Below are 27,199 nucleotides of genomic sequence, written 5' to 3' on the forward strand. Positions count from 1 at the left end.
TGTATTTCGGTGCCACCTTGTGGTGAAAGGGGAAGACTACAAACAAAGATCGTTTATGGTTAAGAGGTTACGGAAATACAGGCTAAGCTCTTTCCACGGGGATTCCGTCGAGTTTTTAAGGATTTTTGGTATTAGAAAGAAAGGAAATCCACAAAAAAATAACACTGTTGGGACTGATAGGCACCATTTGACTGACGGGCTCCGGTATATAATGTTTACCGTCCCTTGAATTAGGGGCAGAGCGATACCTCTAACTCAACCTCAACCGACGTCGACAACCTTCCCAAGATTCCTCGCTTCAGCGTGTGGCCGTCTGCGGTCGTTTCAAACATGGAGGAGAGCGAAAGGGAGTACGTGAAACCTGAGCGTGAACAGACGATAGCAGCAGCAGCAGAAGCAGCAGCAGCAGCAGCAGCAGCAGCCTGTTCAAGTGCAACACCAGTACCGGGGCATGACCCGGCGGCAGAGAGTAAAACCGGGGACGATGACGCAGATAAATTAGATGTCTGCTCTGACAAGTTCGACCCTCTCTTTGCCTTGTACTCTCCGGCTGTGTCGCTGCCGTTCCCGAACATGAAATGTTTTAACAATGTGGCCGAGTACGAGAGCTTCCTGAAGGGCGGCCGGGGCAGAGCCAAACCGGAGAATGTGGAGAAGCGGCGGCTGAGGGCGACGAAAGGGGTGGCGGACCCGGAGCGCATCGAGAGGCTGAAGAAGCTCATGGTGAACAAACCGCAGCCAGAGTCGGGGGAGGGGGAGGGCAGCGGCGCGCCGCGGAGGGGGAGGACGCAGAAGCCCCAGAAAAATGTCCTGACAAGGATGCCCTGTAGGTTCAACACCCTCTACTACTACTACTACTACTACATCACCGCTTCAAACGGTGCAGCTTGGTTCCGTGGAAGTGTCATGAAGTGGGTCGATGTTGTTATTTGTTGGAACATTTTGGCTTTGTTTGGTAACATGGTTTCATTTGGAGCCTGCACTGACCTACACAGAAGTTGCACTGTCTCAGTCAAAGCCTCTCAAATGATGACTTAACCTTAACCACCTAGTTGGCTTCCTCGCATATCTTTACGTTCTCTCTCTTTTGCAGGACTCTGTCCTGCACTTAAGATACAAAACTAAAGCTTCGAAATTTTCTTGTTTTTACCTGTAGTTTTCATCTGATCAAAGAATGATTGACCAACATTAGAACCATTAAGCCAAGAAGACATAACATAACATAACATAAACAGATTATGTTGTTTGGTGATTACCATTGGCCCTGCAGTGGCTCTCCCAGCTTATAATGTCTTGTGAACCACACAGATAACAGCTGGTTAGAAAAATCATTGAGGGAAAACCACTTGATGTATCACCAGATATATAGGTATCAGCGCAAGTCACACAAACCTACAGATAAAGACAATGACAGTTATAGTCTGTCAGCAAAAAAAAAAAAGACAAGTTTATTTTTCAGCTGCAAAACATCCCACTTTGTACACATTTTGGTCACAAATCTGTCAATTTAAGGGCTACTTATCAAGAATATATATATAAATTTTTTTTGTTTTTGTTTGTTTGTTTGTTTGTTTTTGCTTGAAATAGTAGTAACTGGTGAAAATAAATGTGACAAATTAACAGAAAAACCAACATAAATTTCCCTAGTTATGTTTTTGGCCACCAGAAACTGCCAGAAAAGCTACAGTGAGCTTTACGCAAGGGGACACACACCATCTTTCCAAAAAATATTCCCTCAATTGGTTGTTTTAAAGATAATGGTCCAAAGCGTTGTCTGACAAGTCGGTCCAAAATTTCCCATGGGTGTTCTACTGGGTTGAAATCTGGTGACTGCAAAGGCCGCAGTAAACGATTAACATCATTTTCATACTCATCAACCCTTTCAGTGACCCCTCGTGCCCTGTGTGGAGGCATCTGCATTTCATTATGTTTCTCCACACACTTAATTTAATTAATCACCAGTTTGTTCATCATCCAGTTGAAAAGTTAACTTTCTGACCTTATACATGTAGAATCTAGTATTTGCATGCTTTGCCTCTTTTTGGTTTTTTTTTTAAATCTTTGGAGGACATCTTGTCCTTGTGTCTCAGGTGAATTCCTTCTGTGATTTATTAGTTGTAGAAACAGTCGTGTAACCTGTCTGCCACGTCTCTTCAGTATGTAAAGGCAGCCCTCTGGGTGAGCTGTACCGATGCGTTGAGGAGAGGATAAGGGTCAAAGTTCACATCAGGACCTTCAAGGGACTGAGGGGCGTGTGCTCTGGCTTCGTCGTGGCCTTCGACAAGTTCTGGAACATGGTGAGCGCTTTCCCACCCACGTTCTCTCATTTTAGTTTTTACTTGACAGCTGCTTTATGTGTAATAATCCACAACATACTTGTAACCATGAATGCAACGTCTCTATATTAGCCATTCACCATTTCTTTTTATTTCCATATGTCAGGCAATGGTAGATGTAGATGAGACATACAGAGAGCCTCTGCTTGGAGAGGCATTCTACCATGAGAAAGCCCTCACCATTTCACGGGTATGTGCCAGTTTCCACTGTATATCTGACAGAAATATGTTTCCTACTCATTAATAGTTAAAGTTACAATCCTGAAGTTTACAGTCCCGGTTGATTCAAGTTGTCAGTGGCAACTTTTCATCTTACTATAGCTGCTTCTTTTTGTACTGTTACTCTCTGCAGTTTTTAAAACTGATCCGCTGTCAAAAAACACAGAAAATGACCACGTCTTGTTTTGTAGGGCGCGTTTTTGGCGAACGCTCGTGGTCAGCGCTGACCTCGGCGATACTGTGTGTCCTGTGCTTATCAATAAAAGCCACCTTGTGTTTTTGCCAGGGAATGTGTCAGTGTGAAGCAGCAGCAGTTGAAAATGTTTGGTTTGCATTATCTTAATACAGCTCTGATATGGCGTTAGGCGCGTGAACAGTAAACGGTGAGGCTGACATCAGTGCGATAACATTAAAAACGGTCACGCTGGATGATGTACATTCATCGCTTCCCGTGAATCTGTCATGCGTAGGTTTGTAATTCTTGAACCCAGCACAGGAATGGCGGACCCCGCCAGTAACAATGGTAACTACTACTTATAGAGGTAATTACAGAATGTCACTACGTTGAATGACTATTTCTGGAAAAATTAAGACAGTTAATAGTTTAAAAAAACGGGATTTGAGTTCATGAAAATAAGAACTTTAAACTTTAAAGTTTTATCCAAAAATGTTAATGTGACTGAAATCTTTGTACAGCTCTTTGACAAGCTAAAGCTCCAGGAAAGCGCAGGGGGTGATGAGCCCGCAAAGAAGCACGAAGCCCGGGAACAAGCCAGCGAGCATCCGTCTGTAAACCCCAAAGCTACCCCTAAAAGCCGGTCTTCCTACCCTACCAGCAGGAAAGAATCCGTGCTGTTGGACGCCATCAAAACCGAACAGGATAAACTCAAAGTCTCGCTAAAGGCCCAGGGCCCAGAGGCCTGTCAGAAGAAGGACTCCCAGACGTATGGCAAGGTCCACACACGCCACATCAACCAGCTTTTCATCCGGGGTGAGAGCGTCATCTTGGTTAACCCACAGCCACTCTCTTCTGTTTGATATTTACCCTGGACAAAACATCGGATTTCCAAAAAAACGTGCTACAACTATATTTGAATTTAAATAATGTTTACTCCGAACATCTGCAATAATAGATGTGTGTAGATGAAGTGTCAGAGAGATCTCTATGATTTAATTAGATTCGGAAGAATCAAACAAGGATTGTTGTTATATCATATTGATATGTAGGTTTTTCTCTGCTCACCAAGAGAAATCCTCTTGATTTTGAGAAATAAAAGCTTCTCAGTTCTAATTATAGTCATTTCTTGTCTTGTCTTATTTTGTCTGCCAGCGATTAAAGAAAATTTATTTTGACACTCCGCTGCCACAGCATTAATGGCGTCTGTGTTATGGTTATTACCCAGCAGGTGGCAGCATAAACAAAGTGCCATCTGCAAGGCCATTGTCTCAGCTTGTCCCTTTATGTTGCTTTTCCCTTTAGTTTGAACAGCAATGACAGCGCAGTCTCAGCGGACTTCATAAATGCATTATGAATAATTGAGTTTGTGAAGCTAGAGATTGCAGATGGCACTCAAAAGCTGTCATTTGTCTTGACGTCTCAGATTGCTTTTACTCTTTAATGGGCACATTACCCATAAAAGCACAATTTACTGCATCTCATGGAAGTTGTAAAGATGTAGCTTTTTTTTTTTCTTCTTTTCAAATGGCAGGGATTACTTTTGGATGATGAGTGGCACAGAATGACTGTATGTTGCGATAATGTTCCTGGGCCTGCGTCAAGAGTTTTTGAGTTATTACTTCTTTTAGTTTTTCTTCATTTGACTTCAGAGAGTTGAATTGACCCTCTTTTATATATTTTATGCCATAAATAGGACAAATTCTATCACTGGCTGAACTGTTGTTCATCTATATACTGTGACTTTTCATATAATGTATCAGCATATTATTAGTGTAGCCCATTTACCAGTCCTCTCCAGAGAGTGAAAATGGGGTCAATTGTTTAATGCAAGTTGTGTTTTAGTCGTGTTTGTCACACCAGTGTGTTCTAATAAACCCTGATACAATATGAGAAGGGCAGAGCACTGGTGGTAAAGAGAAGAGCCACAATTAGACTAAACAGTCTTTCTCTTGAGTGTATTATATCAAAGTAATCAGACCATCCTTCACACAAGGAGAAACTAAATTTCATCAGCTGAATAAATATTGAAGCATTATGGACTCCAGAAATACAACACCCAATAGCTTTTTTTTTTTAACCACCATTATGCTAATAATATGTGCTGTTACATGGAAAACTTAAATCAAGAGAGCTGTGATATCTAAATATGTTGCATTCAGCCACTGCAGCTGTCACATTAAGAATCAGATATCAGACCTTACTCCAGTGGAGCTACTTCAGTTAACTCATTTGCTGATACACTCTGTAATCTGCTAATGTTTTCATTTGATCTAGTGTCTAGTTTTGTATGTTATGTTACCTGATGCACTTGGAAGTAAAACATATGATTTGGTGCTCAGCATACTTACTAAATCTTTGTTAGAGTTCACGTTCCCTGCACTTTTTCAGATGGCTTTCAGCCTTATTATATAATCTGTAAATGTACTTATTTATTGAATGCCTTTATTACCTCAAACAATGAAGTTAACAAACTCGCATCAACTAAATGTAATTTCAAAGTTCAGTGCAGTGGCTTCACTTTTGCTGCTTGAAGCTCTTTTGAATGGGGCTAATGACACAGCACACCAAATAACACACACCATTTCATCAGATTTCAATCAACTGTTTAATGTTGTAAAGAATCTTGATGTGTAAATCAAATCAAAATAATGCAAAATTTCATTTCTCTCAAAGGATTTCCATTTTTTTTACATTTGCATATATATACTAGTGTTTAACAATCCCACTTTAGATAAGATCAAAAATGATTTGACATAAAAAAAAAAAAAAACATAAAACAATCTCTACTGAGATATTTTAGAAAAACAGCAAACAGATTTTGGTCATTTTAATGCTTCAGACTCCAAATGCAAGGCTACTATGTGTTAGTGTGCTCAGCCTCTTGAGCTCTTGGGAGAGTAGGAAAGCACAATTTCAGTCCTCCTGGGGCTACAAAGCCCACTGCCTTCTCCTCTGGTCAGTGAATTATTTATCTCATCGTTGACATACCAAATGTGTCAGGCAGCCAAGATTTAATTATCAATCACTCATTACAAGGGTCAGGAGGCAACCATTGGCAGGCACTTGAACCACTGAAGAGCAATGTTTTGTTCATTTTACAGATCACTTAGCTGCTGTACAGCTGAATGGGATTCTTCATTATCCGTTACCCCACAACACATCTTCATCCAACCACCATAACGACTGGGTGCGAACAAACTGCATCTCACTTGCTTCTCTCACACAATTTTCTGTACCTGATGAGTTGCAATGCATACTGACTCGCACTAATGACCATTATGACAGCAACAGTGTTTTCAAGATTGCTGTTTTTAATGTGTAACATTAATAAAGATGGAAAGTTAGAAGGCAGCATTTGCCAAGATGCACTGCTGAACATTTTAACAGACAACAGATAAATGTATGATGCAATCTTAATAACAGTGTGCATCAACACTTGAGGTGCTGACTTAAGTATTTTCATCTCGGTGTTTCACTTGCCCTAAGAGAGTAGAAACAATAAAAACATGCATGGGACAAACAAAACAGAATGAGTGGAATAATTACACAACTGCATCTGATATCTGTACAGACAATGCACTTGGCTTGAGGCATAAGTACAAACACGTTTGTACATAGAACAGAAGCTCCGTTCTGGTAGCTGTCCTCAACCTTGCACAGTCACATTGTTTCTGTTAACTGATGAGAAGAAGCAAAGGTCTTTCAGGCACTCTGTAATAAAGAACCCACAACCCCTTTATGAGGCTCTCTCTACCTACTGATTATCTCATTTGGATGCAAACTGATTATAATATTTGTCATAAGTAAAATATATAGATATACTTTATATTCCAATAAGAAAGGCCACAAATGATGGTCGGTTGGAGGAGAAACTCCTAAAATTTATCAACAGCTTTCACTCCAAACACTCATTCATTACTTAAGCTGTAGCGCTGAAAGGCCACATCTGGAGTGTGGACACTTATGTACAAAGAGAAGGTGTCAATGTGCTTTGTTATAGGTCTTAAGTCATATCAGGTTTGGTCTGTATGATACAATTCTTCACATTGTCACTGCCTCTTCTATAGGATCTTCATAACTTATGTTTAAGGGCTCCAGATTTCTATTTACAGGTCAGAGGAAGAGCGAGGACAAAAAAAAAAAAGAGGTAACTTGACATTCTTAAATGTACATTAGAAAGTTAAAATGGCTGATCATGTTATCCAAACTCTTCAGTAAAGTTACTGAGAATGCATATCAAAAAAATTATGCAGCTACTGACATAGATTTTTTTTTTTTTTTTTTTGCTATTCTGGTGATTTCACTTGATTGAGGTTATAAAGCAAATCCCCCTGACATTCTCACGGTGGCACACGCTTCCTTCTTCTCACCCACTCCTAACTAACCAACAAGGCACACTATCATTGTGTATGTCTGACAACCACCCCAGACCAGGTAGATCATTGGTTCAAACAACACGCACACAAACATACACATGCGCGCGCACACACACACAAGACACTCATTTAGATCTGTATCACTACACAGCATTACTTTTAAAAATAAGGAGATTGCAGGGTGTTGGTATTACGATAGTTGACATTATTCAAGTACTCTTTGTTTGCAGCTCATAACAATCCTTCACCAATGGACGGAGAGAGAGAGAGAGAGAGAGAGAGACCGACACAACTCCTCCTGATAATCTTTGCTCTCCAGCTCCATCACTTTCCAAAGTTGCCGAAGTCAGCAAAAGCATCATGTTTGGGCTGTTGGACCATTGCAGGGTTCATCCCCATTCCCATGGAACTGGGCATCCCCATGGTCATACCTCCCTGTGGCATCCCCATGTTCATGCCCATCCCCATCATGCCCTGGTTGGGGGCCATACCCATACTCATGCCCATTCCCATGCCAGCACCAGGGTGCATCATTGGATTTACGGGCGGTCTGACTGTTGTAGGCCCAAGGCTCATGGTGGAAACTCCTTGGGAAAGCATGTTGGCCTGGTTACCTGGAAATGACAGAACAAACTCAATGAATTAAAGAGCCAAATTTAAAGTACGCTTTGAAGAAGATGGCAAAGCCCGGTTGCATTGTCACTATTCATGCCAGATCTACTATTCCTCTCACCTTGTTGGAGGGTGTTGAGGCTGGGCTGGCTAGGCTTGGGGGGCTGCATGCCTGGACCCAGGAAGTCCAGGCTGATGTTAACAGAGTGATCTGACCAGGTGGAAGGGAGGGATGCTTTGGCTCCTGCACCTTGAGAGGCCACTCCCTGCTGCACAGGCTGGAGGGGCTGCACAGGCTGCGGATGCAGTGGAGCCCCCATGTTCTGGAGGGGCTGGTAAAGACAAAACACACACACATGCACAAATACAGTGTTAGGGAGACAACTAATCCATGCTTAAATCAAAGAAATATACAGTGATAAGACATGTAAAAGCTCCAACACTGAAATACATGATGAAGAGATACAGTTTCTGTCATAATTCAAGCCCTTAAACCTTAAGCCTGATCCACTTAACCATGATATCTTCAGAGGAATCTGTTACTGTCTCTTTCTGAACTCATTAAATATGCCATACAAAGTAAGAGAAGTAAGAGGGAGTGGTGTGTGTCTTCTCAGTGAAACAAAAGGAGTTTTTTTTAAGTAGGGCAACAACCTTTTAACATAGAAATAACCGACATATGCAGGCTTTTGTTGGGGTTTTAATGTTTTTGTAACTCAAACCTGATTCCTCTCATTCTGTGTGTCAGTAACAGGAGGAGTGGGTGGTAGTAGGCAGTCTCTGGGGGAGATGAGCATCTGGTGAGGCTGCTTGTTAACCCTCTACCATCATGCTTGTCCTCCATCTTTCAATCACATGAGTTTCGTCTCTATCACACATATATACTGACTGATGTGGTCAACAAGCAGTGTGAACTCTGAATAAATGTGTGAAAAATGAAAGATTCTGTGCTGTAGTGATAAGTTAGTTATTTGATTTCTCACATCTTTTTGACATTTATCTTTTTGCCACGTCACGCATGAGCATCAAATGGGAAGTCTGTCTTTTCATGCCAGAATATTACTAATTGCACTCATATTTAATGGCCAACGGGAAATCAGTAATCCCATGGTTAGAATAATACAAACAAATTCAGTTGGGTAAATCTTAAACTAGGCTTGTTTCAGCTGGCATTAAAAATATCTAAAACATTTTGGAAAAAGAATCCATATCTAGAACTTAACTAGTTTTATTGGTCATTACTAATAACACTCTAAACTAGATACAGTGCAGACAGGGCAATATGAATGTATTTAAAGCGTCTAACCATAATGTTTTTTAACTAATAAATCATTAATCAATCTATCTGGTACGCTAACTTCTGTATTTTCCATTTTAGGAGATAGCAATTATACTCTGCTACTTAGTAATATTGATTGGCTTGTCAATACTGACCTCTTTGGGTCAGTATTGTCCTGATAGACAATTTCAATTAAGTCTTTTCAAAACAAAGCCAGTCCACCGTAAGAAGTCTTTTTCTCACACTCACACTCTCTCACACACACTCTCCCACGCACACGCACTCAGGGTCTGAAATTAGTCTAGTCCTGTAGCCACTGGAGAGCGACATTGTGGGGAAACTCATCTAATTCAGTTCCAATTTTTGTATAAATGCATAAAAATTTTGTAGTATCTATAAAATAGTCAAATGGTAAATTGATCACAATTTTTTTAATCATGGAGTGCTTTTATCATAATTACATGCTGTATTTATTATTTAAAAAAATATTATTTTATTATTATAAATAAAATATTGATAATATCCCTAAAATGTATCTGTCTAGCTCACTGTCCACTAAACATAAAATCAAAAAGTGTATGGCTATTTTCCTTCAGATATTTTGCTTCCACCTGGATCATTTATGCCTCCTTCCTGTGTCTTCTAATGATGTATATCAATAAATTATAAAAATGGATGCGTGTGTGTATGAGTGCAATCATGCGTACCTGTGACCTAGTATGGGGCAGGACTGTGGTGCTCATGCTCTGTGTGCTGCTCATGCTAAAGTTGAGGCTCTGGGAGGAGGTGAGGGACTGAGTTGGCCCCATCAACTCAAACAGGTCTGCTGAGGCAGGACCAGAGCCTGCAGCTGAGAGTGGGGCGGGTGCCTGGGCAGTGGCAGGGCCTTCTGTCATGGCTCCAAAAAGGTCATTTCTGTTGGTGTCGACAGTCTGAGCAGATACTGGCATCTGACCTCCAGGGAAGGCATTCCACTCTCCAAAGTCCCCATTACTGTTGGAGGCTGGAGTTGCTGCAACAAGAAAAAAGACAGTTGTTTAAACGTTCGCATTTTTATCCAAACAGTAATGTTTATATTGTGAGCTGTGTAAATAACTCCAAGATTCAGCAAATAAAAGTCACGCAAGCAAATTTGAACTTGTCACAGTGATTACGAATAAACAGCTGAGTCTTGAGTGAGGCAAGTTAAGCTTTTTCCAGGGCATTGTCGGTGACCACTGGTGCCACATTTTAAATTTTCATTGAACTGGCCCTGCTTGTTGTCTCTCTCGCTCTCTCAATCTCTCTCAGCTTCCTCCACCCGCCCCCAACTTCTTCCTCTGTCCCTGTCTCCTTGTCATCCATAACAGGAGTTGATGTGTGTCTGTTCTTGTTATGCAGAGCAGGTAGCAGACTCCATATGGCCAGGGCTCCCTCCCAGCATCCCTGTGAATATTCTAGCAGTATGGCTGCAACAGCACAGCACACACATGCACACTCTAACAAAAAAACAAATAAATAAAAATAAATGAAAAATTCTTAAAAACAAACCAGATCCCGAGGAGAGGCCAACGGAGGCAGCGGGCGAGGAGAAGTCAGCAAATCCACCAATCAGGTCTGCATTTAGAAATAGACAAACATGTCAATTTCCCACACACGAGCTCCAGGTGTCATTCTACCATAGTTAGCATTCCTTCAGTGTCAGAAGTGTAGAAGGGAGGGGAGGGGTGGTGGCAGTTGATAGGTGGAGGAGACCAAACATCTGTTCAGCACTCCCACCCTCTCCATTCACCAGAGACTGCTCCAAAAACATCTGGTGCACTTAGTTCCTATACATCAATTCCCTCCCCCTGCTGTCCCCAAAATATGAAGCTAGCATCAGCAGCTGGGCACTGTCACTGAAAATAGAGTCCTGTCCTGTAGTCACTGTGGAGTTTGCTGGATTTACTGGTGTCAAGCGTGTTTGCTAAGAATACACAACATGTAAATAAAACATATTAGAAGGCATATTTTTCCTTGTTGTCAGAGACTACCTGTTTCTCTAAGGTTCCAGTCTTTGTCTTAAGCTATCCTGAACATTTTTTGGACCAGTTTCTCTGCTAAAACCACAGAAATGCCACTGATATCAATCATCTTAGCTAACTCCTGTTAAGACAACAAATAAGTGCATTTCACAATACGTCAGGGTATTTAATGACATTATACCTGTGGCAGAGGGCTGGCTTGGTGTTGTGTCCACCATTAATAGGTCAGCTAGTCCGGTAGTGGAGGGTTGAGGGGCTGCTGCTGGCTGGGGCTGGAAAGCAGAACATTTACAAAAAGATCAGGACATGATGCATACACAACTACATGCGTAAAGCCTCATCTTATATGTTTGTGTGTGCTCTTGCTACCTGTTTGGTGGTGGTGTTTGGGCTCCTGTCTCCTGTGTAGTGGGCTGCAGCCCCCAAGTCTACTTTTCTGGACGGGACTCCTCTCTTGCGTGTTGCTGTTGTCTCTGTTGCTTGGACTATGTGTACACTCTTGGTGGTAACAGTCTCCTCTTCATCTTTGAACTCTTTTCCAGACTGGCCATTGTGAGACGAGCGACCGCGGTCCTCCTCATTGTCACTGTGGTGAAAATAAAAGGTCGTGTAAAACGAATAGTTATGTGAGGACAGAGAAAATATGTTCTTTACCATCAAGGAACAAAAAGCATCATTATTCAAACCCTGTTCTGGATGAAACCTTGTTATCTCCTACTGTATGTACCCAAGTAAAGCTTTTTTATGTTTTCCTCTCTTGGCTACTTATGTCCTGATCAGTTGTTTTTTGACTATTTAATACACAGGTATATTCACAATATATTTGAAGTTTGACTTGTAGATTTAAAAGGCATTTTATGTTTTTATAATGTGATTATCATGAAAATAAAAGCACACTTACAGTCGTGTTTACAAACAGTACTGATGTAAGAACCTTTAACAGCATCAGAAAACTTAAAATTGGTCTATTCTTTTTTGGACTTTGGTGCTGTGGGCTTCCCTTTTGTTAGTATTTGGAACATGGTTTGTGCCTTCAAGATTAATATGGTGCCACATATAATATGCCGACTCGTCCGTCACCCACCTAAATCGATCTGGTGAGTCTTCTCTATCCTTCTTCCTAAATCTGTTGATGGTATCGTCAATGGTGCTGCCAATTTTGTCGCTGATCTCTCCCAACTTCTCGCTGAAGGGGAACTGTCCTTTATTCCTGTCCCAGTCATCATCCCACTTTCCCCGGCTATCGCTGGAGTCGTACCTGTCCCCCGCTGAAAGGTAAGAATTTAAGTGAGGGGGGAGACATAGAAGCAAGAGAAAGAGTACATGAATTACAAGTTTATGTTAATTATCAGTCTGTTTATATTACTTGCTCAGCTGAGGACTTACAATAACTTCGGTATCCCATACTGTCAGAGGATACCCCAATGTATTTGTCTTTGTTCTTCTTGGCTTTTTTTCTTTCCTCCCTAAGCCGGTCATCATCCTGGACAAAGTCCACCAGCTCCTTCACCTTCTGACGCACATTCACACCCTGGTCCTTCCCATTCTCATCTTTGGGCAGGGATGTGTAGACACAAAAACTCAGAAATTAATATAATTAATGAATTAGCAACTTTTTATTTTAACTTTACAATGGACTGAAACAACACACAGGCATTAAATATGAATAATAAGCTTCATGTTCTTGCATGTAAACAGCACCTTCTATACAAATCGTTGGGAAGAGTGAAAGCAGCTTTATGGCAGTGTGCATGTTTGCGTGCATGTGTGGTTTAAGGGTTTGTGGAATAAGTAGGTTCTTAGGGCCTTCATCACTGAAGCTATTGTTATTAACTTTCTGCAGTGCTAAATTGTAGAAACCTGCACCTAGTCAATTTAAAAAAATGTTTTGATGACGGATCATGAGTGGTTTGTTTGGCAAATTTCTGCATGTACTATACCTCCAACATTAGAAGGAAGAGATGGTATAAAGGAGAAAAAAGATACAGTGGAAAAGATCAGAACAATTCCTTACCTACAAAGTGGTAGCTTTCTAATGATCTCAGGTCATACAGATGTTCTCTGGCACTGGTAACAACTCTTTCTGATCCATTCCTGATTAGATGGGCCAGCACTAGCAGAGACTGCGAAAAAAAAATACACAGCATTAGTTGTAGCAAAAAATTACTTAAGCTTCCATTCTTAAAGTTGGATCTTGTTGGACTCAATCCGACCTATTCAAGCTGTGATTTCCTCCCGTGGGATTATGGGCATGATTTTAATTGTCTGAATTGTTTCCCCTGAATTCAGACAATGTTAAAAAATGTGAGGCATCTTAACTGTTTCTATTCAATTTTTTTTTCATTTAAATTTTGCTGTTAAACCCGATACCTGCCTCTAAGCAAAAGCAGAAAATTTGAAATTAAAGTTAGGTTTTAGACAGGTTTCAGTTTGAGTCTGTTTTAAACCAAATCCACCTTGGATTAAGTTGGGTCTGGTCCCAAATTTTAGGCATAATCAAAACTGTACCTGGTGCTTAAGCCTTCATGCCTCATGTCATAATTGAGCATGTGTTTGTGGGATGTTGTAACAGTACAGTAAAGTGGCAGACCTTGTAGACTCTCCTCCAGTTCTTTTTGTTGTCTCTCAACATGCGGGCCCACAGCATGTTCATCACCTCTGGAAACTGCTCATACATGAAGGTGGCTCTAATCACACAAGAGAAAGAGGGAGATATTGTCCTTTTACTGACATATATTTTAATTTGTTAATTAGTTAGTCATTTTACAGCCTTTGACAAGAGACTCCCTAGAACTATAGAGTCTCATGAACTAAGAAAGTATTTCAGGACCTACAGGCTCTTTCAAAATATTTGTGTTTGTGAAATCAGTCCAAATAAGATTAAAAATGACAGCAATTTATATGTCACTTTTTATGCAACAAGACGGCAACACTGTAAATTTGGAAGAAGTTTAGGTTTTAGTCTTGTTCTTTGTAATTTACTGCTGTGCGAGTGTAATGTCTGAAATAATGTAGGGAAAAGGAAGTGCAAAGGGAGACTGAAAAAACAACTGAAAGTCAAGCCAATTTTCAAAATAGCAAGGATCTTTGTTTTGTCTGCTTCCTTTGCTGCTTTTAGCATGTGACAACAATGAAATGATTACCAAGTTAAGTTTTAATCTATGTTAAGTTTCTGTCACTCTCTCTCTAGGTGGCTATATAATTATCGTTTCAATGTCACTAACAACAGAACAATTTAAAATTCTCATCTCTGCCCTAATACTGATACTAAAAGCAGTGCTTTCAGCATTTTGAATGAATGTTGTGCACATGTTTTAACAGCTGTGAGGCTTGTTTTCAGTACTGACAACTGTAGTACAGTAGTTTCTGGCAGGCAGAGAAATACTACCTTGGAAACAGGGACTTTTGTGGGCAGGGTCCAAAAACCAAAACTTAAAATAGGTTCCTATTGTAAGTAATTGGGTGAATTTCCTAAACTCAAGAAAAATTTCCTGGAAAAGTTCCTGCAGTTGAAAGGGGCTTCAAGATAATCTTTCCACAGTTGTATTTTATTTACAAATAACCTTGGTGCTTTTCAGCAGGACATGTTATACAACACTGTGTGTTGTCCTTACCTAGAGATTTCAGTCATCAGCTGTCCCGATGGTCCCCAGGGGTCGTCATTGGTGGCCTCTCTGACTTTAGACTCCACCTCTGAGTAGTTCATCACCACGTTGGTTCTATACAGTAGAATAGAAAACAACAACAAACATCATTTTACAAACCATGCCTATGTGAAGTATTCTATGTGGCATTTGACATTACACTTCAAAATATGTGGCCTCCATTTTGAGGTCAACAACATGGCCATTTAATAGATGAAAGGTTCTCTCATTATAGCCACAACCATTCACTTGTCCATTTAGAGGCTGAAAGGACAACAGGGAGTGAATCTCACCACTCGTCAAAACAAAAAAAACAAGGGACTAATCATCAAATGCAAATCTGCATCCAATATAAACATATAAATGAGGCTTAAAATGGCTCACAGTGAACCATGGATGTGCTTGCTGTAGATGAGGTCATGCTTGTAGACATTCTAAGAGACTAACTACAAAAGAAAAAAGGAAGTTCAAATGAGAAGAAACTGACACTACAACAGGTAGCTCTCTAATGATCTCAGGTTGACAGCGAGTTTTTTTTTCTGAAACCATTAAGCCTCTATATTTCATGACGGTTTGTGGATGAACAGCCATGTGTGCGCCATCTACTCAACAAGGCAAGTTTGGCAGCCTGTGAACATATTCAGAATCATGATGATTAAACAACAAACTAAGGCCAACCAAGTAATGGCAATCAGATTACAAAAACTTGTTGCAGTGTCTGTTAAGAGGTCTGCAGTATGTCCTAATACATTCTGTCACCATCAGCATTTATTGTAAGACAGAAAACTAATCTTCTAAAATCCAGTCAGTACAGGCTATGCCACTAAAAGGTGCTAAGGCGAACAAAGGATATTCCAAGCAGAGAACATTCTAGAAACATAAAGGATGTAAGACCATTTCTGACGCATTATGGTCTTTGTAGATGAAATTCTGAATTTCAATTGGACTATTCCTGATTTTTGCAAATAAATACCATATATCTGATGATATACTGTAAATTCAATAATGACTGAATAAGATGAATAAGCTACCAGTGTATCCACTTCACTTCCAATGCATTGCCCCAAGAGTAATGCCAGTTGCCATTTTTCCATGGTAATGGGCATAGGTGCATTTTCTTTTCTTTTTTCTACTATTAGCTTGTATAAGAATTGTTTCTTACAGGACTACAGAAGTATAATCTATGACCATTCAGGCATCTTATTTCAGATAATTAAGTGAAGCCTGTCACAAGGCGATGTGGCGAGGCAAAACATCTGAAACCTGCAGCTCCTCATCCCTCCCTAACTACTGCCACATCAGCAATAAAATGTACAGGGCCTGGAAGAGCATCATTTGTTTAAATAGTATAGTTAACGGATGTACACGCTCTCTGTGGTTCTAGAGAAGGGCTCTATTACTAATTCAAGTTGCAGGGTATGGCTACCACTCCAACAACATCCTCTCTTTTTTAAAATGTGGTCTATACCAACAAAGGTTTTGAAAAAGACCATGCCAGGTGCTTTTTCACAACTGATTGAAATCATTTTGCGAGAGATCCCAGAGATACGTTAAGCCTTGTCTTGTATCAAACTTGTTTCTGGTGGGAATATTCTTCATATAACACTCAGTTCAGTCCTGGATAAGACTTAAGCTGTGTTTGGTAAAGAAATGGGCCATCATTTTTTAGTTCAGATTTCATTTAGCTTAAATGAGTTTGGAGCAGTCTGATTACTTTGTGTGCTGTTACTAACTGCATATATACTCTAGCAATGTTAGGGATAATGCAGGATGTTTGCATGAATGACAGTTAAACAGAGAGGATATGATGTAGTGATGCAACATCTTAACTCTTCACAGTGGTGGCTCCTGTCCTGGTTATCAGCCAGATAAAACGGAAGCTATGATACTTTCTCACAGTGACACACTATCACATAGATTTCCGTTAGATACAGCACTGCAAGTCTCTCAAAACAATTCCTTTGCAGTTCAGCTCATGAACCCAAAAGTATTTTATTTTTCATATATCACATGTTGCTTTCGTTCATTGCAAGAACTATTTAAAACAGTATAAAACATCTGCTTGTATGCCCTACCTCATCAAAACCTTAGCTAAATCATACAGCAGGAAATGTTGCATTATGTCACACAGTCAGTGCGAATGACTCACTGTTTGGTGACATTTTGTGAAAATAATTTTAATTTGTGTGACCATTTCTGAATGTCTCAAAATACAAGCTATTTTATCATAGACAATTTCAAAGAAATGGGAAAGAAAATTAACATGGAGAGTCCCTTCCCTTTAATCTTTGAAACTCAAACATTTCCTTCTTTTTCTCTCTAGGTCTGTCCCTCTGTCTGTATCTCCCATGTTCCAGGAGGTCTCCCTCCAGGGAGACAAGTGCGTTCACCAGGAATGCATTCTTGGATGAGCTTAAGTACATGCTGTTGTCTGGGTCTGCAAAATTAGCCATTACTCGTTTGAAGGGAGGAAATATTGTGCAACACCCTACCACAGCTCGACAGTACAGGACAGCATACTCACGTTTAGTCAGCATCTGTAAGTTAACCAGATTGCAAAGCAGAACAAAAGACTGACAGTCCCCAAGGTGTTGCCTAAATCCAAGCTCGTAAATAATTTCAGGTACTAAATAACTGCTGTTCGCCAAGATGGAAACACTCATCATGAGTGCACATGTACCCAGGATTCAAAGTGTACATAAGTTATTTGCTTTTTATGTCTTTCTTTACATTTTGCCTGACAATTACCCGGTATCTCAATTAAAACAATCACCATTTAATCAAAATCTGGTGGAAAGGTAAACAGCACCTGACAAGTATAGTTTAACGAAAATTATCTTATCTAATTCTTAGACCCACACGTTGCAAAACACTGCAGAATCACTGGCCATTGATCAATAATTCTCTGTTGTTTATCTCGTTGTTGTTTGGTGTTATATTATCATGAAACAGTCACAGATTACCATATGTAGTGACATATAGTGATATAACATAACACTACTATTGTAGACTGAATTAACGAGTTTGTTACTGCAGCAGTCGTTTAAAAGAAGTCTCTATAAATAGAAGGCTTTTATGACCTATTGTTTTATTTCGGGATAACATTGGGATTCTTAGTTAATGTCTGACTAGTTCCACTTGACAAGCAGCCAGTGCGTAAGACAAACATAACAAGTTGGCTGTGAAAACCGTAAACAGTAATCCAGCCATGTGGTGTAAAGTTTAAAAACTGACATAACTTTCAGTACAGCTACTTTAACGTTGAGTGAAAAGTAGCTACAAGTGTCATAAAAGTCGTGCCGCAAGGTAACGCATTTCTACACTCTCAAAAAATATTTCCAGGCAGTGTTAGGCAGGCGACTGTAGGACGATATGTGCGTTTGGTTATAACGTCTAAACACTCCCTCCTGACTGCTCAGTCCAGGATCTGTCAAACTACCTTAGCTGACTAGCCTAGTCAGCTAAAGCTACCTAGCCAGCGGGCTAGATAATTAGCTTGTTAGCTAAGAGAGTTAGCTTGCACTGTCGGACAAAACCACAAACAACGCGGTTAGTGATCTAATAACGTTGCAAACGTTAATCTCACGCTAGCCGAACGAGCAAGCAAAGTAAAAGTGACAAAAAACGGGTACTCATACTTAAGATAAACAGTATTTGTCAAAGTTAGCTCAACAACTCGCTAGTAGCATTCAGGCTAGCTAACTTGTTAGAGTGACGTGACGTCAAAGTTTTGGGTACGTGTCTCTTTCAAACAGGTAAGCCACAGGCACAAATAACACGAAATAAACGAAATATTGTTGAGAGATACTCACGCTTTGTCAACCAACTCCCTAACCTTCCACATGTTCAGCATCTTGGCTCTGTGAAAAGGGGCTTTCTGCCTCGGCAAAACCCTTTACTCCAGACGTACAACGAAACCAAACCTTGAACTCCGTAAAGTAAACTCTTCTTCACCTCCCTCTCAAGGCAGGAGGCGCAAACGTACCAGCGGGCAGACGGGAAAGGTTACTACGGGAAATGCCCCTGTAACGTCATCCAAACTGCAGCACTGGAGTTGTAGTTTCTCAGTAGTGTTCAGGCACCACCATTGCAACTGTAAGTACATCAACGTTTTTATATGTGTAAAGAGCCAGCCGTCAGCTTGGAACACAGATTGCGGGAGGATAAAAAAAAAAAAAAAACGAAGCAGCTCCCGGATGAATAGGGAGATTAAGCTGTTTTCTGAAGACCCCCGTGAATCCCATCAAGGAACCCCGGGGGTCGACTGAATCAGATAAAATGTAAATGTTAACGATTAAAAAGGTGAAATATCCGTCTATTATGAAATCAATGCCATGAGCCCTGGTTGGAAAAAGTAGTCCAAAAGCAATGATTTGTCTCTAGGCCAAAATGCAGTCAATGTGTCGTTTCATTTATCCCTTGAACAGTCAAAACAGAGGCATTATGGTTCATAAGCGCAGTGACGATGCATGAAGAGACCCTTTACTGAGTACAGTGTGACTGATAAATTCGCCAGGCCTATATTATCAATCACAGGTACACTGGAATCCGTTTAAATGTCGTCCAATAAGTTACAAGAAACTGCTGTACAAAAATGTAAAAAGCTATGTTAGAGATAGTTTTGAAATGGTAATGATGGTGTGAATGGTATACATTTTTTATATCAAAATATTTGCTGCATGTTTGTATAAAAAGCTGATATCATTTGATATATTGTTCTCAGATATTTTTGAAGTGTCAAATATCGATCTCTGTGTCTGCCTTAAAAATCTTGTGTCAGTTGGGCCATATTATCCAGTACAGCCACTTCTATAACACTTTACTCTCAATTTATTATTTGATTCTATTTTCAGGTGACATTATTTGACTTTCACTTTACACTGCTTATTGCACTCCATTGTAAAACCTGTCCTTTCTTTGTCTAAATGTCTTCCAGCTTCCCCAAAAACTGCGGCCTACATCATAGTCAGCAGGTCACCACCCTGTGTGTTCTCCATCCCTCCTCATCTGGAATTCAGGCATGCTACAATGACCCAGTGATGCTGTGTGACAGGCCACGTAGGGCACTGGCTGTTTGTGTCAATCCAGATCAATCCCTCCCTCCTCTGGACAGACAACGTCATCAACGCAAAGAAAGGTCACAGGGTGTACTCAAGCCAGGCCTGGTGTGTTGAGCAGGGAGGTCAGCTTAGCGAGTGAACACCCTTGACTGACTGAGTGTCATCTCATGTATTGACACAGTCGTCTTATAAGTAAGATAAACTGGTATATTATGGTTAATTTTGGTAAAGGGAGTATTAAATGAGTATTAAAAGTCATTTTATCTGCCTTGATATATTCTTTAGATTCTTGAATACAAAAAGTATTAAGATTCTTTGTCGTATTGATTGATATTCCAGTGGGCAAGATAAGGCCTCAGATGCCCTACATCTGACAGGGTTTCTATTCTCTAATGATACGTGTAAATATGGCCCACTGCTTACATTTCTATAGGAGAGCAGGAAGAAACAACACAATAGCCAAAATACAACCCATTTGAGAAAAAAAACAACAAGAAACAGCACTTAACAGCCCAGAATGCACTGCACCCAAGGGAGCAACCTCAATTACTGTTACACGTCCAAAGAGGAGAACTCTAGGAGAAGTGATTGCTGGGATGGAAATGGCTGTGTGTGTGTGTGTGTTTGTGCATGTGTGAGTGTGTGTGGGTTGGAAGAGGATGGATAGAAAGGCACTCAGTAAAAAGATCTTTCAGAAACACTTTGCCTCAGTGACATTGACGCAAGCTGTTGATTGACAAGCACTTCTCGACAGAAACCAGAACTATCAACCTATCTGCCACGCATTAAAAATGGCACGGTCCTCGGGGAGGGGCCTAAGTGGTAAATGATGTTGCTCAAGACACTCTCTGTCAACAATGTGTGTGTATTTGTGAGTGTGCAAGTGCTGAGGATGGCAAAGTATTCAATCAAAGCTTTGATTGAAAAACCCTTGTGTCCTCAAAGATCAGAATTCTGTACACTGAGGTATAGGATGTCCGTATGTCTGGATGAGTGAGTCTGTATGCGTGTGTATGTGTGTTTTATTTTAAATACAGTTTGGTGGAAAAGAAACTGGGCTGGCAGAGGGCTTAATTGTAGAAAATTAAGCCCTCTTAGATAATGTTTATGCAGTTAAACTGTGCTGTCAAAGCAGTTTTTGGAGTTTTATTTTATTTATTTATTTTTTTGGAGAGTTTTAGAGGCAAAAACATCGTCTGTGAAAAATCTTATCGACCCATATTCTTTCTTCAGATTAGGGAGTCTTCCCTTGATATATCATCTTTTATAATCACAATCCATTCATGACCTTGTTCTTCGGTTGATCATCAGTTTGATCAACTGAGACTAAGTCATCTCTGACAACTTTTGAGATGAAAAACTAAGCCAGATAAACATGATGTTATTGTAAAGTAATCATCACTAGGGGGCACTCTGACTTTTCTGGTACTGGAGACTGCTGATTGTTGTATAGTGGTGAGTGTGCTTATTGCCTGTGCCACATATGAGTGTGTGTGTGTCTGTGTGTGCGTGCGTGTGTGTGTCAGTCAGTGCGATCACTGGGGGTTTAGGCTGTGAGCTTACATGGCTGAAGTTCCCATGACAAATGTGGTCAGAACATCATCTCGACTTAGGAATGTGCACAAAAAAGACGCCGCTTCTACAACTCCGCTATTATACTTTCTCTCCAAACATGTGCTTCTAATTTCTCGAAACAAACTGTGCTCTTTTTTTTTTTTTTTGCAGTTTTACAATGTCATTAGAAAACAATGTTCTTTGTTTTGCACATTAGCTATGAATTAACGATTCCACCCATCTTTGTGCCCACTCAAGAGGTTCTGATCTTTGGAGTCACTTGCTGGGGCCCAGCTTTCCTCCTGTCAGTGCAAGGGTTCTTTGACTGCTGTTATATTTCAGGCTGTTATTGTTGGCCCTCTTGCAGCCCCGGTAAGATCTTTAGTCCTTTTCCCAAGCGATATAACCCCCACACACATCACACAGTATCTGACCCCTGTCTCCATGACACATGACAGGTCCACTGTGGTGCGTGTGTGTGGGCATGTGAGCAAGAACTGATGTGTGTGTGCGTTTATCTGTGTCTGGATGCTTTCATATAAATGTGTAGTAAATATGTGCATAGATACTGTATGTGTGCAAGTGTACAGAGCATATCTGACACAGTATGTAGGTACTGAATATGCTAAAACAATGAGGCCACTTGTCACATGTTCAAAGTCGCTTAGACAACCCGCTGTGATCTGAAACCACACGAACAGATGTTCCTAATGGGACTAAAGTAGCATTCACATTCCTGTGGATAACCAGTCTGTTTATTTTTCTCTCTAAACTGGACTGTAATGCCACTTTGCCTGGTGAGAAAAAGGATGGAAGATGATAAAAAAAATGTGAGAAGGCTGATGAGAGAGGCTCCCACCGCAGTTTAGACCACCAAACCCAACTGTCAGTACAGCTAAACCAGCAAATCTCAGCAGTGGTGATTTAAGGGTGACAGTAATTCAGTGTATAATGGAAGTTGATGCCAGTGTGCATTTCTTTACAAGTTAAAACCACTGTTATCTTATTCCCCTACATGTGGAAATGAGCTGGGTGTAATTGTGAAGGCTTATGTTTATGAGTCAGGGTGTTACAGTAAATCCTGTTGCTTTGTACATGGGCGAAAAAGCATACACATACACACAGAGAAACCCACACAGGTATGTTTAAGTCCTGAGAGCATCTGCTACTTTACAACCAGATTGAATTAGCAATTACAGAGAGTAAAAAACCAGAACAAAACATCTGGAGCTGTAAGCAGCTGAAGTTATAAATCTGAGAGGTGGGTGGGTAGGAGTGTGTGTGTGTGTGGGGGGGGGTGAAAATGAGCCAAAGTGAGATTCTCAAGGACAGTGTCTCTGATTGGCCCATTAACATTCCAGGGGTGTCAAAAAGGACCCGAGGCAATTGGAGAAATGGGACAGAGCAGAGGGCCTCAGAGGGCATATGGAACACCAGTGAATGGAGAGGTAGAGCTTACAGGGGAGGGCTACTGAGATACTGTAGAGGAATGAAATGCAGTATTAGTGGAGATAATACAGCTGAGGAGATACAGAGATGTGGTTTGTGTCTTGAACCTCCTCACAGGAAATCAACCCGATAAGCAGAGAGAAAGCTGTGGAAAAGGCTGAAGGGAAGTTGTGAAAAAAGACCTTGAGGGTTTTGGAAAAAGACCTGGAGCTGTGTGGGTGCAAGAATTAAGAAACAGAGGCTGAAGATCACCACTTTGCCAAACCATAATTATGCATTTTTGGACACAGATAATACCTTAAGTGAACGTGAGTCCTAGTGTTCATAAATGTATCCTAACGATTATATCCAGTTTGGTTAAGTCCACATAAATATGAGGGTGGAAAGCCACAGTACCATTACCACATCTGTTTTTGCTATTATTGGCACAATAAATTACGTAGGCAATTTGTTTGCGCTGTTGTTAGAGTAATAGAATCAAATTATCCCATGTTAGGGAAATGATTATGTTCGAAGCGGAACCCATCAGGGATTCACAAGGCAATCAGTGAGGTAAGACAGAGCTGAAATGCTGGCGTTCTGCACATCAACCGTTCCAGGTCCACTACGTCATTTAAAAGAACTTCTCAACTCTGGAAAGGAGAAAATAGTACCTGGTTCACACAGACGTAGACTGTTTCACTCAATGCAGAACCACAATCCCTGTTGTATTAGATCTGTAGTACACCATCAATCCAGTGGAGCCGTATGAATAAGCACAGTGCGATAGGAGGACAGTCATAATTTAAAGAGCCTGACACAAGTGAAATGAGAAGTGTTCGGAATGAAGGACAATATCAAATGATTCTTATCAATTAAAAGCCAAGGAACAGTGTTTACATTCCCACTCCAAGGCCAGACACTGGGCGGATGTTTCAAATAGGTCAAGGTTGAAGTGAAAACAAAAGTTAGTCGATTAGCAGTTGAGGTGCAACATTCCTAATTTGTATGCTAATCTGGCACATCATCATATCGTGTAGGCACTGCCTGCGATTCTACATCTGCACGCACTCATTTAATTATCCAAACACAATTCACAAAAGTCACTGGAAACAAACCAAACCAAAATAAAATAATTTGCATATATTTAAAAGAGCAGATAAAGTCCCTCGGGGTTGGTTAATATTTCAGAGGCATAATAATAATATGCTAAATCATTCACATTTCATCCAGTACCAAAACAAAGTGGCTTTGTCGATGTAATTAGGGTGTTTTAGAGTTGAATCACCCTGGCAAATGACCATGTTTTTCTCTCTGGGAGACCAGTGTGTGAATGTATCTAAGCCCCTCTCCCTCCCCATATGTATGTGTGTGTGTTTGTGTGTGTGCTTGCATTGTATTGTCACCGTTCCTCCATGTGCGCTCAGTCTTAGAAAAGGATTGATTAAAGAGAGAGTGTCTGTCTCAGAGCAGTTAATGAGGTTTAGTCCCATGAGCTGTGAGGTTTGGGTGTGTTTGAGTGCACGCACATGCGTGTTAGCGTGTGTGCATGTAGACCTAGTGGAAGACGTTGTTAATTGGCTAAGACTTACTTTCAGCAGGGGGATAGTCAAGGGCACAGTGCCTCCACATTTGTGGAGTGCCATTTGTAGAACACAGTGATATGTTCACTTTCTATATTAAATATTATTTTGAGGGAATGATGACAAAACATGCTGACAAAAAGAAATACGATTATACTTAAACTTGTCATTTTGTATGTTCTGTATGTAATTTAAATCTGTAGCTGAAACATTTGGAAATTTGCCTTCATGTTTTCATGATAAAGATAGAAATTTAAAAAACATACGCTAAAAACTGAATGGAAACATGTTGTTTTGCTGTTTTGTATTACCTGAGTGGCTCTGAAGATGTGAATGAAACTCATATGAATAAAACTTCCTTTTTCTCTCTGGGGACAAGAAGAAGAAGAAAAAGAAAGAGAAAGAAGAAAAAGAGGAAAAGCGAAGGAAAAAGAAATAGAAAGAAAGGAAAGAAAGACACAAATGCAGAAGGTGAGAGAAAGAGAAAATGAGGCAGAGAGGAAGAGAAAGAGATTTCCACAAAGGCCAGGGTACTGTAGATGGATACAATCTCACCTGCTCTGGTCTACACACAGACCTGTCCATGTATATACGGACACGTATGTTCTTTTGCAGCACAACGCACAGCTCGTCTCAAACAGCAGGAAGCATCTGCGCTTTCATGTGGAGCACAGCCCAAAGTAGAGCAAGATCACAATGTGTGTGTGTGTGTGTGTGTGTGTGTGTGTGTGTGTGTGTGTGTGTGTGTGTGTGTGTGTGTGTGTGTGTGTGTGTGAAACCCAGGCTTTTCCCCCCTTGGGACCTGCACAAACACGCTTCCCATCTTTCCTTTGAGTTTCACATTCAAAGGTTCCACTCGTTCAGCTGTCAATCATTATCTCAGCCAATCAAGGCCCTTCATTCTCAGTCTGTTTATAGATCAAGGCTAGTTTAAGCGTATGTATGTGATGTGACTGGAATTTTTACCATGACTAATACTAATACTGTAAATATTCATATTTTTTTACACATCACCAGCAGTGTCAATCAAAATCAACACTATTGTGCCATAATGTGAGTGCTCTGGAAGTCTATAACACTGTTTATGACTCCAGGTCCTGGAAACCCATTGTTGGTACTAGAAGGATGCTAGAAAATGCAGAAAGTAATTTGGACCAAGGCAAAAAGGTCTCAAATGTGGCTGAATGTAATGAAGTAAGTTATGTAGAATGAAAGAGATTTAAAAAAAAAAAAAAAAAAAAAGGTACAGATGGATAGTTATAAAAGGAAGTAGCTTTTTGTGTGGGTTAGGGCTGGTGTGTGTGTGTGTGTGTGTGTGTGTGTGTGTACAATATGCGTGCATTTGTGCTATCAAAAGACATTCAGCACTGTATAGAAGCATTAACTATTGTGTTATAGGGCTATCGCAACCCAGATATGTCATGCTTAATTTAGTGGTTAAGAGTACAAGAGAAAAGGGGGAGAATAAACTACAAATTACGGTGAAATGTACAATATATCTGTAAGTACGAGTACATCACACAGCAACTGCACTTGTGCTTTAAAACATAAGAAAACCCAGAAGGAAAAAGAGCTACAGTGTTAGAGAAAGAGAACGAGAGAGTCGAACAGACGGAGCATCAGGTGACAGCAGGCGTTATCAGACCTCACCTCTGACTGCCATCTATTATGATGGAACAATAGTTTCCTGTGGGCCATGCTAACGACCTGTGTGTGTGAGTAACAAGGGAAATTAACCCAAGCCATACTTTGTCTACTTTATGCCAGGAGGGAAACTGACAAAAGGAGAGGAGCAGAGTGGGAGAAGGAAGAATTACTCAGACACCTGTTATTTGGTGATAGACAGCTGCCGTATGTCCATACCTGCACTGTGTGAGAACGTTGGTCGATATTCAGTCACCAACAGAGGGCAGCAGAAAGCTTCAGAGCTTTCATGTCCCCTGAGGTTGGTGGTCCCTCACAAAAGCTCAGACTGGGACTCACGGAGAACTCACACTGTCTAGATCTGAATGTCACCGCACAAAAGTCCACTCAACACTCACATAATATATGATATAAAATGAATTTAGGGAGTTGTAGTGTTTGTGGATAAAGTAATGATGACTTCACCTCAAAGCTGAGATACTTGTTTGTTTTTGTCAACTTTACCTATTTTTTCCTGCTGAAATAAGGTGGGAGTGAGGTTTGAACTGCAGGGCACTGGTAATGGCAGAGTGTGTGTTGTACAGCACGTCTCACCGAGAAACTAGCTTGATCTGTTCACACTACATGCAGAGCCATGGCCTCCAGGCTTGAGTTGCTGCTTCGGTAATGACTCCGTTCCCCTGTGGAATGTAGAACATTGTCTTTCCTCAAATGAGGGAAGCACACAATCACACACGCACACACAGACACACACAAACTTCAATATGCATGAAACACACAAGGTTGTAAACTTATACAGACAAAATAGTGCACACGTGCATGTAAGTACAAATAAATAAACATATACTTGCACACACCCACACACACACACACACAAACACACACACACTATCTCCGCAGTCACAGAAACATTGATTGGGCCTCCCTCTCAGGTTTGCTCGCCTCTACCATGATCAATCAGTGAGTTTATAGACCACAATGTGTGGCAGCTTGTATTGCTCTTTCTCCCTCTTCGTTACCGATCAGAGAAAATCCCACTCTAAGCAAGCGCAATGCACATTCATACAATTTTAATGACTCTTAAATTAACCATCATATTTTTGCTCTACTCCTTCACTGACTAAATCGCTTAATATGCATCAACACTGGCCTCACTTGTGGGTTTGCCGTGACATTTTTATAATTCCTCTGCATGGGCATTGTGTTTATTTATGAGTGTGTAGGCTTTTTTGGCTGATAAATGGCACAATTAAACAGTGCTCAGACACTCGAGCAGGCGTTTC

General features: G+C 40.6%; 2 protein-coding genes and 1 long non-coding RNA gene across 3 annotated transcripts; 2 read left to right on the top strand and 1 right to left on the bottom strand.

Annotated features, from left to right (window-relative positions):
* Positions 1–34: 34 nt before the first annotated feature.
* On the top strand, positions 35–3,851 carry lsm11 (LSM11, U7 small nuclear RNA associated). Its single transcript, XM_040120130.1, has 4 exons — positions 35–826; positions 2,158–2,297; positions 2,443–2,526; positions 3,252–3,851. The coding sequence occupies exons 1-4, from the start codon at positions 331–333 to the stop codon at positions 3,591–3,593; spliced, it is 1,062 nt and encodes a 353-aa protein (XP_039976064.1). The 5' UTR covers positions 35–330; the 3' UTR covers positions 3,594–3,851.
* A 2,173-nt stretch (positions 3,852–6,024) lies between these two features.
* clint1a (clathrin interactor 1a) lies at positions 6,025–18,717 on the bottom strand. Its single transcript, XM_040119977.1, has 12 exons — positions 18,460–18,717; positions 14,618–14,722; positions 13,594–13,690; positions 13,018–13,126; positions 12,390–12,554; positions 12,088–12,271; positions 11,373–11,589; positions 11,185–11,275; positions 10,531–10,596; positions 9,708–10,012; positions 7,843–8,053; positions 6,025–7,723 (listed from the first exon to the last, which is right to left on the bottom strand). Exons 1-12 carry the CDS (start codon positions 18,498–18,500, stop codon positions 7,434–7,436), a joined length of 1,881 nt encoding a protein of 626 aa, XP_039975911.1. The 5' UTR covers positions 18,501–18,717; the 3' UTR covers positions 6,025–7,433.
* On the top strand, positions 18,082–19,935 carry LOC120785337. The gene is made up of 3 exons (XR_005706593.1): positions 18,082–18,402; positions 18,614–18,742; positions 19,584–19,935. It is a non-coding gene; the product is annotated as an uncharacterized LOC120785337 (long non-coding RNA).
* The last annotated feature ends 7,264 nt before the right edge of the window (positions 19,936–27,199 follow it).

Source organism: Xiphias gladius, chromosome 23, assembly GCF_016859285.1.
Source record: "Xiphias gladius isolate SHS-SW01 ecotype Sanya breed wild chromosome 23, ASM1685928v1, whole genome shotgun sequence".
Classification (NCBI taxonomy): Eukaryota; Metazoa; Chordata; class Actinopteri; order Istiophoriformes; family Xiphiidae; genus Xiphias; species Xiphias gladius.

Bases quoted from the DNA above. Each gene is read 5' to 3' on its own strand.
- clint1a (XM_040119977.1), bottom strand. From the start codon at position 18,500: ATGCTGAACATGTGGAAGGTTAGGGAGTTGGTTGACAAAGC. The intron at 13,691-14,617 runs GTAAGGACAACA...TTGTGTGATTAG, and splicing joins CTGATGACTGAAATCTCTAG to AGCCACCTTCATGTATGAGC. The intron at 11,590-12,087 runs GTGGGTGACGGA...TTTTCACCACAG, and splicing joins GACTCACCAGATCGATTTAG to TGACAATGAGGAGGACCGCG.
- lsm11 (XM_040120130.1), top strand. From the start codon at position 331: ATGGAGGAGAGCGAAAGGGAGTACGTGAAACCTGAGCGTGAACAGACG. The intron at 827-2,157 runs GTAGGTTCAACA...ACGTCTCTTCAG, and splicing joins TGTCCTGACAAGGATGCCCT to TATGTAAAGGCAGCCCTCTG. The intron at 2,527-3,251 runs GTATGTGCCAGT...ATCTTTGTACAG, and splicing joins AAGCCCTCACCATTTCACGG to CTCTTTGACAAGCTAAAGCT.